The 17294-nt window shown below is 39.5% G+C and overlaps 1 protein-coding gene across 1 annotated transcript in view; it reads left to right on the top strand.

The window, feature by feature from the left end:
* RGSL1 (regulator of G protein signaling like 1) overlaps positions 1 to 17294 on the top strand; it is a gene marked incomplete at its 5' end in the record, with an annotated part of 123924 nt that overhangs the window by 92880 nt on the left and 13750 nt on the right. Inside the window, 6 exons of the mRNA XM_070384382.1 lie at positions 4776 to 4881; positions 8569 to 8762; positions 11154 to 11271; positions 11674 to 11788; positions 14308 to 14434; positions 15999 to 16170. Of these exons, the coding sequence (XP_070240483.1) occupies positions 4776 to 4881; positions 8569 to 8762; positions 11154 to 11271; positions 11674 to 11788; positions 14308 to 14434; positions 15999 to 16170 (832 nt within the window). The remainder of the gene's footprint in view (positions 1 to 4775; positions 4882 to 8568; positions 8763 to 11153; positions 11272 to 11673; positions 11789 to 14307; positions 14435 to 15998; positions 16171 to 17294) is intronic.

Here is a 17294-nt window from a genome sequence, read left to right as displayed (position 1 = left end):
ATGGGGCCCGTGCTACTGGGTCCATACACAGCCTCCATCCGTTTCACCCACCTACTCTGTTCATGAGCTCATTGTGCCAATGCTAGGGTAGACCGTGACAGACAGTGATTTCAGATGGACTGTGATACCAGACTTGCTGACATCAACTGGCTAAGTCCCTCCGTCTTCTTGGTCCTTTAGTGCCTCTTTCTTAGTGGTTGTTTATTGATGGGCTTTGAGATACAATACGAAGATCTTCATATTTCAAATGTATATATATATATTCTGATCATCTGTTTCCTTTTGTATGACTTTCGGTAAATTGTGCCTTTCAAGGAATTGATCCATTTCATCTATGTTTTCAAAATGTGACATGGAGTTGTTCTTAGTATTCTTTTCTTACCCTTTTTATATCTATGGTATCTGTAGTGATAGTCTTGCTTTCATTTCTGATACAAGTAATCTGTGTCCTCTCTCTGTTTTTCTTAGTCTAGCCAGAGACTTATTGATATTGATTTTTTCAAAGAACCATGTTTGTCTTCATTGATTTTCCCTATTGATTTCCTTACAATTTCATTGAATCCTGCTCTAAGTTCTATTATTTCTTCTCTTCTGCTTACTTTGCATTTTATTTGCTCTTCTTTTTTCACTTTCCTAAGGTAGAAACTTAGAGGATTGATTTAGATGATCTTTCTTCTATTTTTATATACACATGAAATGCTATACATTTTCCTCTCATTGCTATTTTTCTCACCTCCCAAATTTTGATAAGTTGTGCTTTCATTTTTATTTAATTTAAAATACTTTAAAATTTTCTTCTTTGAGCCATGTGTTATTAGAAGTATGTTTTTAAATCTCCATGTGTTTTGAGATTTTCCAGCTATCTTTCTGTCAAGTGCTTTGTGGTCTGACAGCAGACGTATGGTTTCTATTCATTTAAATTTTGTAAGGTATGTGTATGGCCCAGAATGTGTTCAGCACCGGTAAATGTTTCACGTGAGCTTCAGCAAAAAGTGTGTTCTACTGTTGTTTGATAAAATGGTTTGTAGCTATCTAGTTGATTGCTCCAGTTGATTGATGGTGTTGTTGATTTCAACTAGATCCTTATTGATATTCTGCCTGCTGGATCTTTCCATCTGTGACAGAGGAGTGTTGAAGTGTCCAACTTTGAAAGTGGATTTACATTTTCCTCCTTGTAGTTCTGTCGCACATAGAACTCTTGTTTTGTTCACGCATGTGTATGTTAAAAATTGTTGTATCTTCTTAGAGAGTTGACCCCTTTATCATTATGTATATCTCTCCTTTCTCTGAAGACTGTTCTGTATAAAATTAATACTCTTCTTTAAAAAAAAAAAAACAACTTACTTTTGGCTATGCTGGGTCTTCATTGCTGTGCACGGGCTTTCTCTAGTTGAGGCTAGTGGGGGCTACTCTCTAGTCGCAGCCTGTGGGCTTCTTATTGCCATAGCTTCTCATTGCAAAGCATGAGCTGTAGAGTGAGGGCTCAGTGGTTGTGGTGCATGGGCTTAGCTGCATGTGGAATCTTCCCCAACCAGGAATAGAACCTGTGTCCTCTGCATTGCCAAGCAGATTCTTAACCATTGAACTACTACGGAAGTCCTCTTCCTTCCTTTTGACTAGTGTTGGCATAGCATATTTTTCTCTATCCATATACTTATAATCTGTATGTGTTTTTATATGTAAAGTCAGTATATTCAGTAGCTAATATATAGTACTTAGTGCAGCACTTTAACAGCATCATCTTTTAGGATTTGAAATGGCTCAGCTGGAATTTCATCACCTCCACTAGCTTTGTTTGTAGTATGTTTCCTAGGGCCCACTTGATTTCACACTCCAGGATGTCTGGCTCTAGGTGTGACCACACCATCATGGTTATCCAGATCATTAAGACCTATTTTGTACAATTCTTCTGTGCATTCTTGCCACCTCTTCTTAATATCTTCTGCTTCTGTTTAGTCCTTGCCATTTCTGTCCTTTATTATGCCCATCTTTGCATGAAATGCACCCTTGGTATCCCCAATTTTCTTGAAGAGATCTCTGGTCTTTCCCATTCTATTGTTTTCCTCTATTTCTTTGCATTGTTCACTTAAGAAGGCTTTCTTATCCCTCCTTGCTCTTCTTTGGAACTCTGCCTTCAGTTGTGTGTATCTTTCCCTTCCTCCTTTGCCTTTCACCTCTCTTCTTTGTTTCAGCTATTTGTAAGGCCTCCTCAGACAATCATTTTGCCTTCTTGCATGTCTTTTTCTTTGGGATGGTTTTGGTCACTGCCTCCTATACAGTGTTACGAACCTCTGTCCATAGTTCTTCAGGCACTCTGTCTATCAGATCTAACCCCTTGAATCTTTTCGTCACCTCCACTGTATAATCCCAAAGGATTTGATTTAGGTCATACCTGAATGGCCTACTGGTTTTCCCTACTTTCTTCAATTTAAATCCGAATTTTACACTAAGGAACTCATGAGCCACCATCAGCTCCAGATCTTGTGTTTGCTGACTGTATGGAGCTTCTCCATCTTTGGCTGCAAAGAACATAATCTGATTACTGTATTGACCATTGGGTGCCGTCCATGTGTAAAGTCATCTCTTGCATTGTTGGAAAAGGATGTTTGCTGTGACCAGCTTATTTTCTTGACAAAATTCTCTTAGCCTTTGCCCTGTTTCATTTTGTACTTCAGGGCCAAACTTACCTGTTATTCTGCATATTTCTTAATTTCCTACTTTTGTGTTCCAATCCCTTATGATGAAAACTACATCTTTTTTGGTGTTAGTTCTGGAAAGTCTTGTAGGTCTTCATAGAACTGGTCAACTTAAGCTGCTTTTGCTTCACTGGTAAGAGCATAGACTTGGATGACTGTGATGTTGAATGGTTTGCCTTGGAAATGAACCAAGATCATTCTGTTGTTTCTGAGATGCACCCAAGTACTGTATTTCAGACTCTTTTGTTGACTGTAAGGGCTACTCCATTTCTTCTAAGGGATTCTTGCCCACAGTAGTAGATATAATGAACTTCTGAATTAAATTTGCCCATTCCCATCCATTTTAGTTCACTGATACCTAACATGCCAAAGCCTTTGACTGTGTGGATCACAATAAACTGTGGAAATTTCTGAAAGAGATGGGAATACCAGACCACCTGACCTGCCTCTTGAGAAATCTATATGCAGGTCAGGAAGCAACAGTTAGAACTGGACAGGGAACAACAGACTGGTTCCAAATAGGAAAAGGAGTACGTCAAGGCTGTATACTGTCCCCCTGCTTATTTAACTTCTATGCAGAGTACATCATGAGAAACGCTGGGCTGGAAGAAGCACAAGCTAGAATCAAGAATGCCAGGAGAAATATCAATAACCTCAGATATGCAGATGATACCACCCTTATGGCAGAAAGTGAAGAGGAACTCAAAAGCCTCTTGATGAAAGTGAAAGAGGAGAGTGAAAAAGTTGGCTTAAAGCTCAACATTCAGAAAACGAAGATCATGGCATCTGGCCCCATCACTTCATGGAAAATAGATGGGGAAACAGTGGAAACAATGTCAGACTTTATTTTGGGGGGGCTCCAAAATCACTGCAGATGGTGATTGCAGCCATGAAATTAAAAGACACTTACTTCTTGGAAGGAAAGTTATGACCAACCTAGATAGCATATTCAAAAGCAGAGACATTACTTTACCAACAAAGGTTCATCTAGTCAAGGCTATGGTTTTTCCAGTGTTCATGTGAGAGTTGGACTGTGAAGAAAGCTAAGTGCCAAAGAATTGATGCTTTTGAACTGTGGTGTTGGAGAAGACTCTTGAGAGTCCCTTGGACTGCAAGGAGATCCAACCAGTCCATTCTGAAGGAGATCAGCCCTGGAATTTCTTTGGAAGGAATGATGCTAAAGCTGAAACTCCAGTACTTTGGCCACCTCATGCGAAGAGTTGACTCATTGGAAAAGACCCTGATACTGGGAGGGATTGGGGGCAGGAGGAGAAGGGGACGACAAAGGATGAGATGACTGGATGGCATCACCGACTCAATGGACATGAGTTTGGGTGAACTCTGGGAATTGGTGATAGACAGGGAGGCCTGGTGTGCTGTGATTCATGGGGTCACAAAGAGTCGGACACAACTGAGCCACTGAACTCAACTGAACTGAAGATGTCAATGTTCACTCTTGCCATCTCCTTCTTGGCCATGTTCTATTTACCTTGATTCATGGACCTAACATTCCAGGTTCCTATGCAATATTTTCTTTATAGCATCAGCCTTTTACCACCAGACATGTCCACAACTGAGCATTGTTTCCATTGGCCCAGCTGCTTCACTCTTACTGGAGCTATTAGTAATTGTCCTCTGCTCTTCTTCAGTAGTGTACTGGACACCTTCCAACCTGGGGGGTTCATATTCCAGTGTCATATCTTTTTGCCCTTTTATACTGTTCATGGGTTAGTCCAGTCAAAATACTGGAGTGGGTTACCATTTGCTTCTCCAGTAGACCAGGTTTTGTCAGAACTCTTCACTATGACCCATCCATCTTGGGTGGCCTTGCACAGCATGGCTCATAGCTTCATAGAATTACATAAGTCCCTTTGCCACGACAAGACTGTGATCCATGAATGGGAGTTTTAGGGAGCAAGTCCCCGTAACAGCTGCTATGTCAGGCCACTGGCCACTGGGGACTTTGGTTTTTCTACATGCATTCAATATGTGATAATGTCCTTCACACTTTGTTCTTTCTTACTGTCTGCAGTGTTCTTTATAATATGATGTTCCTCACTTTTGTAATTTTATTTTTAGATTTTACTGTAGAAATTTTCAGAGAACCAAAGATGGTTTTACCCTCAAAAAGGAGAATGTCATTCTTTAAAAGGGCTAATGTGAGGAAGCCTTCGATAAGACCCAGGTAAGACATAGGATCTGGTCACAACAATATGTTCAGGCACACGCTTTCCTTAATCATACTGTACATGCACAGGGATACTTTGTTATTTTAAATCACTATTTATTTTCTAAAATTTGCACCATGCAATGTATATTATACAATAACTTTTTAAAACTTAACAAGCTATCATGGATATCCTTTCATGTCAATATAAATAGATTTACCTTCTTCCATACTATGGATGTTGCATGGTTTATTTAACTATATATTTTTAGTGGACATGTATATTATCTTTACTTTTCCATTGCTATGACTTGTACCCCAAGAAACATTTTTGTATGGATGTCCTTGCCAGTTTGTGTTTTTGTGGATTGCATACAGCTGTGGTAGTCTCCTAACTAGCTCCTTACTTCTTGTCTCAGCCTCTAAGTTCCCAATGCTAGACAAAGAGTCTGTGATCTTTTCTTTCAGAAATGCCCACTCTTTCTTTCCATTCACCTTAGCATAAGCTCCATCTCTACAAAATAAAGTTCTCCAGTTGTATATCTGCTATGACTTCTACCTCCTCTGAAGTAATAAACTTTTAAAATACAAGAACTTACCATGTTCTATTTTTTTACTACTTTTTAATTTTTTAAGTATGTTTTCCACCTTCTCAACTTGATGATAATTTTCTTATGCATGCCATTCATTCAGGCACTTATTTTTTTAATTTAGTATTATCTACTAATGACTGGCTGTATGATAAGTTCTCTTATAGATGATAGAGATGTATTAGCACATACAAATTTGTTAGTCAATGTCACTGGCAGAATATTTTGTATAGAGAAAGCTTCCAGAAGTATGTTTTCAGTTATTGATAATGTTCATTGAGGGTTATAAGTCCTCTGTCTCTTCTAAATTCTCTAGATGGAGCTTCCTCCTCTTCAAGGAACTAAAATTATTCCCTGAAGTTCAATCATTTATTCCTTTTGCTGTTCCAGTTTGTACTATTCACCACTCTCCACTATGTCTACAAAAATATGTAGTTCCTAGTTTAGTTGATGGAGAAGGCAGTGGCATCCCACTCCAGTACTCTTGCCTGGAAAATCCCATGGATGGCGGAGCCTGGTAGGCTGCAGTCCATGGGGTCGCTAAGAGTTGGACACGACTGAGCGACTTCACTTTCACTTTTCACTTTCATTTATTGGAGAAGGAAATGGCAACCCACTCCAGTACTCTTGCCTGGAGAATCCCACGGTCGGGGGAGCCTGGTGGGCTTCCATCTATGGGATCGCATAGAGTCGGACACGACTAAAACGACTTAGCAGCAGCAGTTTAGTTGAATATAAAAGAAGTCTTTTCTTTTCCTTCTCTCTCTCTCTTTTTTCTTTTTCTTTTTTTTTTTTTTTTTTTTGATCACTCCATGCAGCTGTGGGAACTTAATTCCCTGACTAGGGATTGAACCTGCACCCTTGGCAGTGAAAGTGTGGAATCCTAACCACTAGACCACCCAGGAATTCCCCCAATCTAGCTTTCTACTATTATGTTTTATGTCCCTTTACCCTGTGTATTCTGTGTTTTAACAGATTTTCAAGTCTATTTGAAAATTTAGTATTTTCAAGTCTGTGAATACTATATATATCTGAAACTAATATAATATTATAAATCAGCCATACTTCAATAATAAAACAATGGAGACTAAAGGTGGTGGAATGATATATTCAGACTAAACTTGGGGGAAGTAGAAGGAAGTAAATAATAAACGAGTAGAAATCAATAATATGAAGAGAAGAAAAATGAGAAAATCCAAGCACAAATAAGTTTTTTGTAAAGATTAACAAAACTGATAAACCATTAACTATACTGACAAAAGGGAAAAAGTGAGGTGACACAGATTTCCAAAACCTGGACCAGAAGAGAGGACCACTGACCCTAAAGAAACTAACCTGTTTGTAAGAAAATGCAAGGAGTATGACAATGACAATTAGATGAAATAGAGCAATTTCTAGAAATACCCAAATTTCTGAAACTGACTCAAGAAATAGAAAATGTGAGTAAATCTCTATATCAAGAGAAGAAATTGGATTAATAATTTAAAATCTCACAGATAAAAGTCTAGACAGATGGCTTCACTGGAAAAAGCTATGAAATATTTAAAGAATAAATGCTACCAATAGTCTACAAACTCTTTGAGGAAATAGAGGAAAAAGGAACACTTCTAATATGTTTATGAGGCAGCAAGTATTATCCTGATCCCAAAGCCAAACAAAATTATCATAAGAAAACTGCAGACCAATAACCCTCTCAAACCTAGGTATGAAAATCCTCAATAAAATATTAGCAAACCAAATTCAACCACATTTAAAAAGGATTATATACCATAACCAAGTGGGATTTATTCCAGGAATGCAAATAATGCATCTGAAAATAAATTAATACAATGCATCATGTTAATAAAATAAGGGAAAAAACTTCACACAAGTATCTCGATTGATGCATTAAAAGCATTTTATAAAATCTAGCATCCATTTATGATAAAAATTCTCAATAAACTTAGAAGGGAATCATCTCATTCTTTAAAAGTACATTTATGAGAGGGTGAGATGAATGGAGAGAACGCATATACATTACCATATATTAAATAGATAGCCAATGGAAATTTGCTGTTTGACTCAGGGAACTCAAACTGGGGCTCTGTAACAACCTGAAGGGGTGGGAAAGGGTGGGAAATGTGAGGGAGGTTCAAGAGGGAGAGATCATATGTACACCTGTGGCTAATTCATGGGCTTCCCACAATGCTCACTGGTAAAAGAATCTGCCAAGGCAGGAGTTGCAGGAAACCCCGGGGTTGATCCCTGGCTTTGTAAGATCCCCTGGAGAAGGAAGTGGCAACTACTCCAGTGTTCTTGCTGGGAGAATCCCATACACAGAGGAACCTAATTCATGGCTAATTCATGTTGATGAATGAGAGAAATCAAACCAATATTGTAAAGCAATCATCCTTCAATTAAATAAATAAATAAAAAGAAAAAACTTATAGCTAACATCATTCTTAACAAGACAAGTATTTAACAGGAGAAGAACAAGTTGGACAACTTGTGAATTTGTATGGAAAGGTTCTACCAATGACAAATGACATAAAGATAAGGTTCAATGGGCAGCCGAAACTGTGAAGTGGAATTCACAGAAACTGGAGAGATAGCTTCACCGTAACAGTGAAAGTCCCTTCCTCATGTCAATGAAAACTGAAACCACAGAGGATGTAGAGATTACCTAGCAGAAACAAATCCTAAGGCAAGAGTCAAGAGAATTGAGTTGAAACATTAGGGCAACACCTGTACACAAGAAACAGTGAACGAAGAAATCAGCAGTGGAAATTTAGAAATATTGATCTAACAACTGCTGGTCACTCATGCTCTGTCTTGCTGAAATGACTGCCAATGAATCCATAATCGAAGAAGTTTTCCTTGGAAAAGAAAAAAGCCCCCTTTAAAATACTCCTTCTCTTCTTCCACTGGGGTTGTCAAATGATTAGACCAAGCTTAGGATGGGTACATTAAGTTAATCTCTAGGAAACAAGCAGAGTAACCAATTTATCCACTCTGCTCTTCAGTCACAGTTCAAAGCCCTGAAGTCTGGCAGAGGCCCTTCCCCATTCCCTAACTGGAGCAGAATCCAGGGTCACCGTCTCTCTCTCTCTGCCAATGATGCTTTCTTGTTTTCCAGAAACTTGACAGAAGTCCTCCTAAACACACAGCACTTGGAGTTCTTCAGGGAGTTCCTCAGAGAACGGAGGGCTGAAACCCCATTGCAGTTCCTGGTCGCCATACAGAAGATCAGCGTTGAGACAAATGAAAAGATTTATAATTCTCTCTTTGAAAACGTAATCAAGACTTTCTTCCACGGCAAAAACTCTCCTGGTATGCATTCTCCTCTCCTGAAATCGTTTCCTTTACCCTTTAGAATCTTAGGTTTGGGGAAGAGACTGCTCTCTCCCTGAGAAAGCAGAACAGAGCAGCGGCCACATGGGGCAGTATTGAGACAAAGCTGAAGACGGTGAAAGCAGAGAATAATAATAAATCCACTTTTAAAAATTGAAGTATAGTTAATTTCCATTAGATTTGTCTCAGGTATAGGGCATAGTGATTCAGTATTTTTATAGAGTATAATCCACTTAAAGTTATTATAAATTACTATATTATATATTATTATGTATTATATTATATAAAGTTAATATAAGACTATATTCCCTGTGCTATATAATACATCCTTGGTGGTCGTGGTGAAGTCACAAAGTCATGTCCGACTCTTGCAACCCCATGAACACCAGCCCACCAGGCTCCTCTGTCCATGCAGTTTTTCCAGGCAAGATTACTAGAGTGTGTTGCCATTTCTTTATCCAACAACATATCCTTATATCTTATTTATCTTAAACATAGTTCATATCTCTTCATCCCCTCCTCCTATCTTGTGCTACCTCCCTCCCCTCTTCCCATTGATAACCACTAGCTTATTCTCTATATCCGTGAATCTGTTTATGTTCTGTTATATTCATTTTTTTAAATTTTTTAGATTCCACATATAAGTGATAACATGCAGTGTTTCAAAGAAGAAAAAACAAATCAAATCTATCATTCTTTTTCTTAAAGATAAAACTGAAAGAAAGACACACAGGCCCAAAAAACTACATTCATTGTTGTTCTTTTATATGTAACCATCCTGAAGTATAATATTGATAAGACAGAATGGATAGTGGGTTAAAATCAGAATGTGCTTGAAGCAAGAGTTTTATTTAAATTCTTAACATGTGTTAGTATTTAGTTTTTTTATAAGTAGGAAAATCGCTATAGAAAAACTAAAATAATAATACAATAATAAATCCAAAATATAATACTACAAGTAAAAGAAGATACTTATACTTGTATGTGAAATATATCCTCTCAACCCTGAAAGTAGGATTTAATTTAATCCTTAAGAGATAGGTATAAATAACTTAGAAGGTAGGGATAAATAACTCCATTTTTCTAATGAGGAAAGTAAAATGTGGAGAAGTTAACTAACTTGTCCAATTAGTGAAACTTGAATTCAAACTCCAGTCATTTGATCCTTCACATCAAGTAGACTGGAGTTAGATCCAAAATCATGTGTTAGCAGGATGCAAAGCTAGAGTGTCCACCATCTATGGGATGCAAAGAGTACTGAAAGGTGCTGAGAAGGAGAACTGTCTCCCTGAAAATCTTTGTTGCGTAAGTTTTGTCTTATTTTCTTGCCTAAGGCCAGGAGGGTAAATCTGATCCATGTAAATTCATCTTGTCCAGAAGCAGAAACTGCAAGTAAAGTACTGACCTATAATTCTAGAGGAACACCAAAGGGAGTGAGCATGATCCCATCCTGGAGGTAAACAAATCTTCTTGCAAAGCAATGAAGAAGCCTCCTGTTTTGGAACAGATGAACAGATAGGCTTGTGTGTGTGTTTTGCTTGTGTTAAACCAAGATAGGTTATAAATTAGGAAAGAAGAAAAAGCAGTAAATGGGCAGGTCTTTACTTGTGAAGTTGCTCAGTCATGTCTGACTGTTTGCAACCCCAGGGACTGTAGCCTACCAGGCTCCCCTGTCCATGGAATTTTCCAGGCAAGAGTACTGGAGTGGGTTGCCATTTCCTTCTCCAGGGGATCTTCCTGACCCAGGGATCGAACCCAGTTCTCCCACATTGCAGGCAGACACTCTACCATCTGAGCCACCAGGGAAGCTAAAATGGGCAGGTCTTTACTTGTAAGTAATATTTATTTGTTGAGCCTCAGGATATTAAGTTTTGTGCATCATTTTGAATGAGCTAGAAGAGAAAGAAGAATATGCAGATCCTGTCCTTAATAAGCTTTTAAATCTTTTTAATGAACACAGTAGTCTTTGAACTCCTGGAGAATCATATTGCCCTTAGAATGTTTATTGGTAATCTTGGATTTCCCATCTGCCTCAGCCACTTAACTTTAATCCTTTATTCCTCTATTCTCTTCCTTAACTGAAAACTTCAAACTAGCTGCAGAAATGGAGTCCTTTAAAATATTGCTTTCCCCTTAAGCACTTATCTTTGAAATTTGGAATGGACTAACCCAGGAAGTATTTGCTCTACAAATACGTGTACACATAGCATTCCAAATGTACTTTTGAGATTTTCAAACAAATTGTGGAGAGCTGAATCTGGCCAGACTGAGAACAAGGAACCATAAGGCTCTTGGATGAAAAAAGTCCTAGCCACCTCAGAAATGGTGCATAAGAAAATGATGACTTTTCTTCTCTCTTGCATTTTCTAGAGCAAATGCTGCAGTGTAATGCCCCTCTTATCAAGGAAGTCTCTCTCATGCATCATGTCAGCACGACAACGTTGTTAATGCTCCAGGGCTTCGTCATGAGGTCTCTGGAGGAAAAGTGGTGAGTGTTGCTGGGTGAAGGCAGTGATTCTCTGAGCTGCTCTTTGACTTCTGAAAGTCACATTAGTGTCAGAGTCTACTCTCACGGTTCACTGCCAAGCGTCCCTACAAAATAAAAGCTGAACTTGCCCTCTTACCTGCCTACCTGCACACACATACACACACACACACACACACACACACACATTTCTGTTCACCTCCCTGAGCGAGGAACACTACAGTATTGGTCAGGAAGAACAGACTGACATGAGCAAGGGATTGGAATGGTTAGAGGAGTGTTTTTGAATATCTCACCATTCACCAAATTCCCCTTCCTCCAAAAGCTGAGAGAGGTTTGCCTGGACTGTTATCTTTCATGTACCATGTTTTTGCATTCTTTAATATTCCTGGTCTCCTGCTGCAGGTTTAAAGATTACCAAGAACTGTTTCCACCTCAACCTTTGGAGAAGGAAGCTGAAATACCAATAGCTTCACCCAAGAAGCCCTCAAAGACGGCAGTTTACCTGCAGGAATCCCAGGTCAGTGGGGAAGATAGCAAAGACAAGACTGGGGACCAGGAAACCACGCCTAGGCATTGCCGACCACGCAGAAGAGTTGCACTGTTAGCTTATTTATTCACCAAAGCAGCTACTCTTTGGGATAGGTTTTCAAATCCCCATTTACAACGGAAGAATTTGAGGCACAGAGCAATTGTTACCCAGAGGGAATTTCAAGAAACCCCTGTCTTCACTATTTGTGATTAGAACCAGTTGAATGGCAGGCACAGAGGCTGGTCATATGGAGATCAAAATGTTGGTTTGTTGGTTTGTTTTTAACTACTGAAAGCTGACTTGGGGGACATGGATTGGCTGTGAAGTCAAGTGGGTTTAATAATCCTCTCTGTACCCTTACTTTCTTACATGTCCAGTCACTAACAAAGAGGAACAGTTAGACCCCCACTTAGCTGGGTGAGCTCCCTGCTGTATGACAAAAGGCAGGCCTGAACACAGGTGTCTGCAGACCAGCAGCTCCCAGAGAGAACTCTGGAGGCTAAAGAACAAAGCCTGCCCTGTCCTGCTTCCAAGCTCATCAATTATCGAACTCACGCTTTCTCCCATGGGAGGACAGAAGAAGGAAAGAAAGAGGAGACAGGAATATGATTCAGGAAAGTCTCTTCATAGGGTTTGAGAAAAAAAGTACATACTCCTCTTAAATAATCACTTGATCAGCATGTTGTAGAACTGGTCATCAGAAAGATTTGCACCCAATTCTATTTGACACTAAAGATCATGCCAGAGAATCTCTGGAAAGAATGCCTATGCCACTCACAGATATAGGGAAGAAATTATGGTTACCAGTGAGGAAAGAAAGGTAGGGAGGGACAAGATAAGGGTCAGGAAGGAAGTTATTATGGGACTATATGAAATCATATGTGTGAAGTTTTTGAAAATTGTAGAGTACAGTTTAAAGAAATTTTCATTCAATTTTTTTTAAAAAGATGTGACAAAGAAATTTTTTAACCCAACAGAACTCCAAATCATATATGTATTATAGTCACAACTATATCAAATTATATACCCACTGGGTGAAATAAAAACAATTATATTAGGATAGTGAAAAAATAATGCCTATGCCCACTGATGCAGACCCCCAGGTATGATAACATGCTGCTCCCTTCTTTCTCCTTTTTATTTCCTCCATATGTGGGTCAACTCAATCATTTGGGAGAGTGAAAAGAATACTGCATCCAACACCAGGATGCTGAGTTTTAATTCAAGTCTTTCAGTTCCTGTTAGTTAAGAAGGTGTAAAAAGGACTCAGCATGTACTTGTTCCTGCTTTGTGCTGAGCACTGCACACAGTGATATACATATATTATGACTAACCTTCACCATAACCCTAAAGGCTATTGTTTCTATCTTTCACATGGAGACATTGAGACATACATTAAGGAAGTTGACCCAAATTACCCAATTAAGGTGAAGATAGGCTCCAGACTCAAAACTTCTGACACTAAATCCAGTAGTTTATATGCTTTGCCACTGACTCGCTATGGGCTTCCCAGGTGGCTCAGCATTAAAGAATCCACCTGCAGAAGACTGAGGGTTTGATCCCTGGAGGGATCTCCAGGAGGGTACCCTGGAGAAGGAAATGAACCCACTCCAGTATTCTTGCCTGGGAAATCCTATGGACAGAGGAGCCTGGTGGGCTACAGTCCATGGGGTCATAAAAGAGTCGGACACAAATTAGCAACTAAAATTCATTCATTCACTAGCTCTCCAAAGCCAAGCTTACACTGAGGTTTCCTCTCTATGAAATGAGACAACTGAACTAGTTAATCAAGATTCTTTCTGGCTCTGAATATCAGCTTGCTGCTGCTGCTGCTAAGTCACTTCAGTCGTGTCTGACTCTGTGTGACCCCATAGACAGCAGCCCGCCAGGCTCCCCAGTCCCTGGGATTCTCCAGGCAAGAACACTGGAGTGGGTTGCCATTTCAAGGGGTAAATAAACTAGAGAATTGTCACTGGTAATCTATTAAGAAATAGGTGAGGAAATGTAACATGTATTTTTAATGTGTCCCTGTGTTTTGGGGGGGGGTAGTGTATGAGTGTGTGCATGTGTAGTTATATTTTCCTTTTATAATGCTTAGAAATGATTTACTCATTTCCTTATTTCTTCAACATTTCAAAATCTGCTTGAGCTATTATTCCCCTTCCTGTGAGTCATGCTTATCTCTGTCCTCTGTCTCTTTCTGTTTTTAGCTCTCACATGCCCTCTCCCATTCATGGCATCTCAAATCTTCACTGTAGGAAGACTATGGTAGAAAGAACACTGTCAGTGACCTCAACCATGCCTGGGTGATTCTGGCTTATTCTGGGGAAGGTTATATAAGTTCTTTGACCTGAGTTTCCTTACTTTTAAATTGAGGCTAAAACTTACTCTTTTTAAAGGAGATGTGAGGATTCGATGTGATGAATGTCAAGTTTCTGGCACATAGTATACTCAGTGAACAGCAGGCTATGCTAATGAATATGTGACTCTCCTTTCTCTTTCCCCAGAAGAGAGGTTGGCTGAAGATGATCAGCTTTATTAGGAGCTTTTGTAATTACCGCAGATTTATGTCTCATCCCCATAAGCGCCAGGAACTTGAAGACTATCTTCACCTGGAAGTACACAACAAGGAAAGTAAGTCACTTCTCTATTTATTCCTCTTCCCTGTTGATATTTTAGCTATAAGGGTTAACCCAGGTAAGAAGCTACAGAGCTTACTGCTTTATGTCATGCTACTGCAGAACCACACCTGGGTTCACTCACTTACCTGCAGCACAGCCAGTCTTCTAACACTGAGTTGTGGTGAAGAAAGGTATAGCATTTTTTGCGAGGCATCCAACACAGAGCCAAGCAAGGAGCATGGGCAGCTCATGCTCAAAAGACCCGAACTCCTGTTGCCTTTTAGGGAAGGATTTTTAAAGGCAAGATGAGGGAGAGGGTTGCAGGGTACCTGATCAGCTCATTGATATTCTTCTGATTGGTTGGTAGTGAGGTAATTGCGGGTCAACCTCATCAACCTTCTGGTTCATATTGGTCTGGGATCTACATGCTGGTGGTCAGCATGCAATTAACTTCTTTCACCTGATTGGGGTTTTAGTGTCCAAAAAACAACTCAAGGATATGGCTCATATAGATTATTATCTATAGCCTTTGAAGAGGAACCAAACGTCCTTGGTTGGATAAACTACAGATAACTACTATTATTTTGTCTTGCTTGACTCTTTTCCTTAGTTGCTGCTGCATTTTCTCACTTCTCTGATTCAATTTGTTCTTTGGAACTCAGAGAAGGCCCAGGAGGCTAAAGCTTTTCTATAAACAAGAGGCAGGGCACGTGGGGAGTGGAGGTGGAGGTGTCTGTCCCTGGGAAGGCCCTGCAGGGTCCTGTTTGCTTTCAATGCTTGGGTTAGCCTGGGGTCTAGCAAGAACTCCAGGTCCTGGGTATGAAAGCAAGCCTAGTTCCACATAGTGAGGATGTGAGCCCAGTGCATTCTATTTCAGAAGCCAGAAAAGACAGGTAATGATCAGTCTCAAGAACTTTGAATTCTCACATGTTACAAAACTACTTCCTCATGTTGTTTGTATGGATTTATTCAACTACCTCATTCATTAGTTCATTTGTTCATTCAGTGCACTTTTTGAGAATCCACAGTGTGGCCAGCACTTTTCCAGGTGCTGGAGATACAGTAGTGAATTTGCAGCATATGATCTGCCCTTATGGCATCCCATTTTTAGGGCAAGACATAAAATGAGAGTCACAGATATTGGAGCCAGATTGCCTAGATTTGAATCTGCCACTTTCTAACTGGAGGATCCTGCATAAGTGACTTTGTGCCTCATCTGTATAATGGAAATAATAATTGTGTTGTTGTGAGAATTAAGTGAGTAAATACATGTAAAGCCTCTTAGAACTATTCTTCGCAATAGTAAGTGCTATAAAAGGGTAGGGGCTTCCCAGGTGGCATTAGTGGTAAAGAACCCCCCATGCCATTGCAGGAGATGTAAGAGACATGGGTTTGATCCTTGGATGGGGAAGATTCGCCTGGAGGAGGGCCTGGCAACCCACTCCAAACACACAGCATGTACATGTAAAAGGTTTAGTCAGTATTCTTGCTATTTTTATAGAATTGTGACCAATGATCCCATTGATAAATGTTGATTCCTCTGTCTCTCTCTCTTCCTCCCTCTCCCCCTCTCTCAGATTTCTCCACAGCCCCAAACATATCAGGACGCCCAATGCCAAATCCCAGTGTCCGGAGCACAGATCATGAAAATGGAGACATAGTCCTTATGAAGCGCCGGGTATTTGGTCACAGGATTATCATCATCAACTATGCCGTCAATGATTTCTATTTCTTTTCTGAAATGGAAAAGTAAGTTTCCTATTTCTCCTTCCCCTCATGGCTTTCCACACTTAGTTCCTCCCAGCAAAGACTGCAGTGGCCTGGAAGAGACACAAGGACTTCAGCTCTGCCAGGCAGCAGTCCCCACCTGAAAACCTCACTGTGTAAGGTCCCTGAATCCATGCCCACCATTCTTTCCTCTCGATCTTAAAAGCTCCTCCATATTCTGCAGTTCCCGCTGTTGAAATGCACTTATTTATACCCAGAAAGTGGAGCACTTTTTCCCTATTATTTGTTAATATGATAGATGTCCACTATGTTGCATAACTGGACCAATAGTTCTTTCATTAAAGCAAGGAAGTATAACAATAAAATGTGTGTGTATGAATGTATGACATTAAGCAGATAAATTTTAAGTTAAAACATATTCATGTAAATTTACCTGTAAAACTTGAAGTAAAGCCAAAACCATTCCACTAATTGGAGGTCTACATATTTTTCTTGTGTAAACCATACCCAAAATGTGATCTACTATTTCTAACTTTTCTCTTCTGTAGTGGAGGGAGAAACTATAGTTACTGCAAAGCAATTTAATCCTTCTGGATTTTTATACTTATTTTTTCAACATTTAAAATTGCCTTCCACACCTATCTAACTCAGTAGTAATTTTTAATTTTTTAATTTTTAAAAATTGGAGTCTAGCTGATCTCATTAGCCATTTTTTAATACAGTTTTTAAAATTTATGTTATCATGTGGGATCTTAGTTCCCCCACCAGGGGTTGAACCCTCATGCACTGCGTTGAAAGTGGGTAGTCTTAGTCATTGGGCCTCAGGGAAGTCCCAAGAGCAATTTTTTATATAGAAACTTGCCTTTATTGAAACATCCCAAAGCATTCAAATTTGTTTTCACAAAAACAACAAATTCCTTTTCTTTTCATGTTCATAGTTTGTCAATTTTCATAAATTACAAATTAAAGTACCAACAGGCAAAAATATTTGGGAAGAGATATGAACAGCTCTCTGTAACTATTTGCCTCAGTTAGTTACAGAAAAGTGAGCGAGTTCATGAAAAGGTCCCAGCAGTGCGTATGGTGGTGTGCCATCAGGATCAGGCAATGTGTTCTTTAGACGTGCAGGGCACCTACCTGGTAAC

This window comes from Bos mutus, chromosome 16 (genome assembly GCF_027580195.1).
Source record: "Bos mutus isolate GX-2022 chromosome 16, NWIPB_WYAK_1.1, whole genome shotgun sequence".
In the NCBI taxonomy this organism is placed as follows: domain Eukaryota; kingdom Metazoa; phylum Chordata; class Mammalia; order Artiodactyla; family Bovidae; genus Bos; species Bos mutus.
The sequence above is the reverse complement of the archived record's forward strand: the minus strand, read 5'-3'. Positions and strand labels throughout refer to the sequence as shown.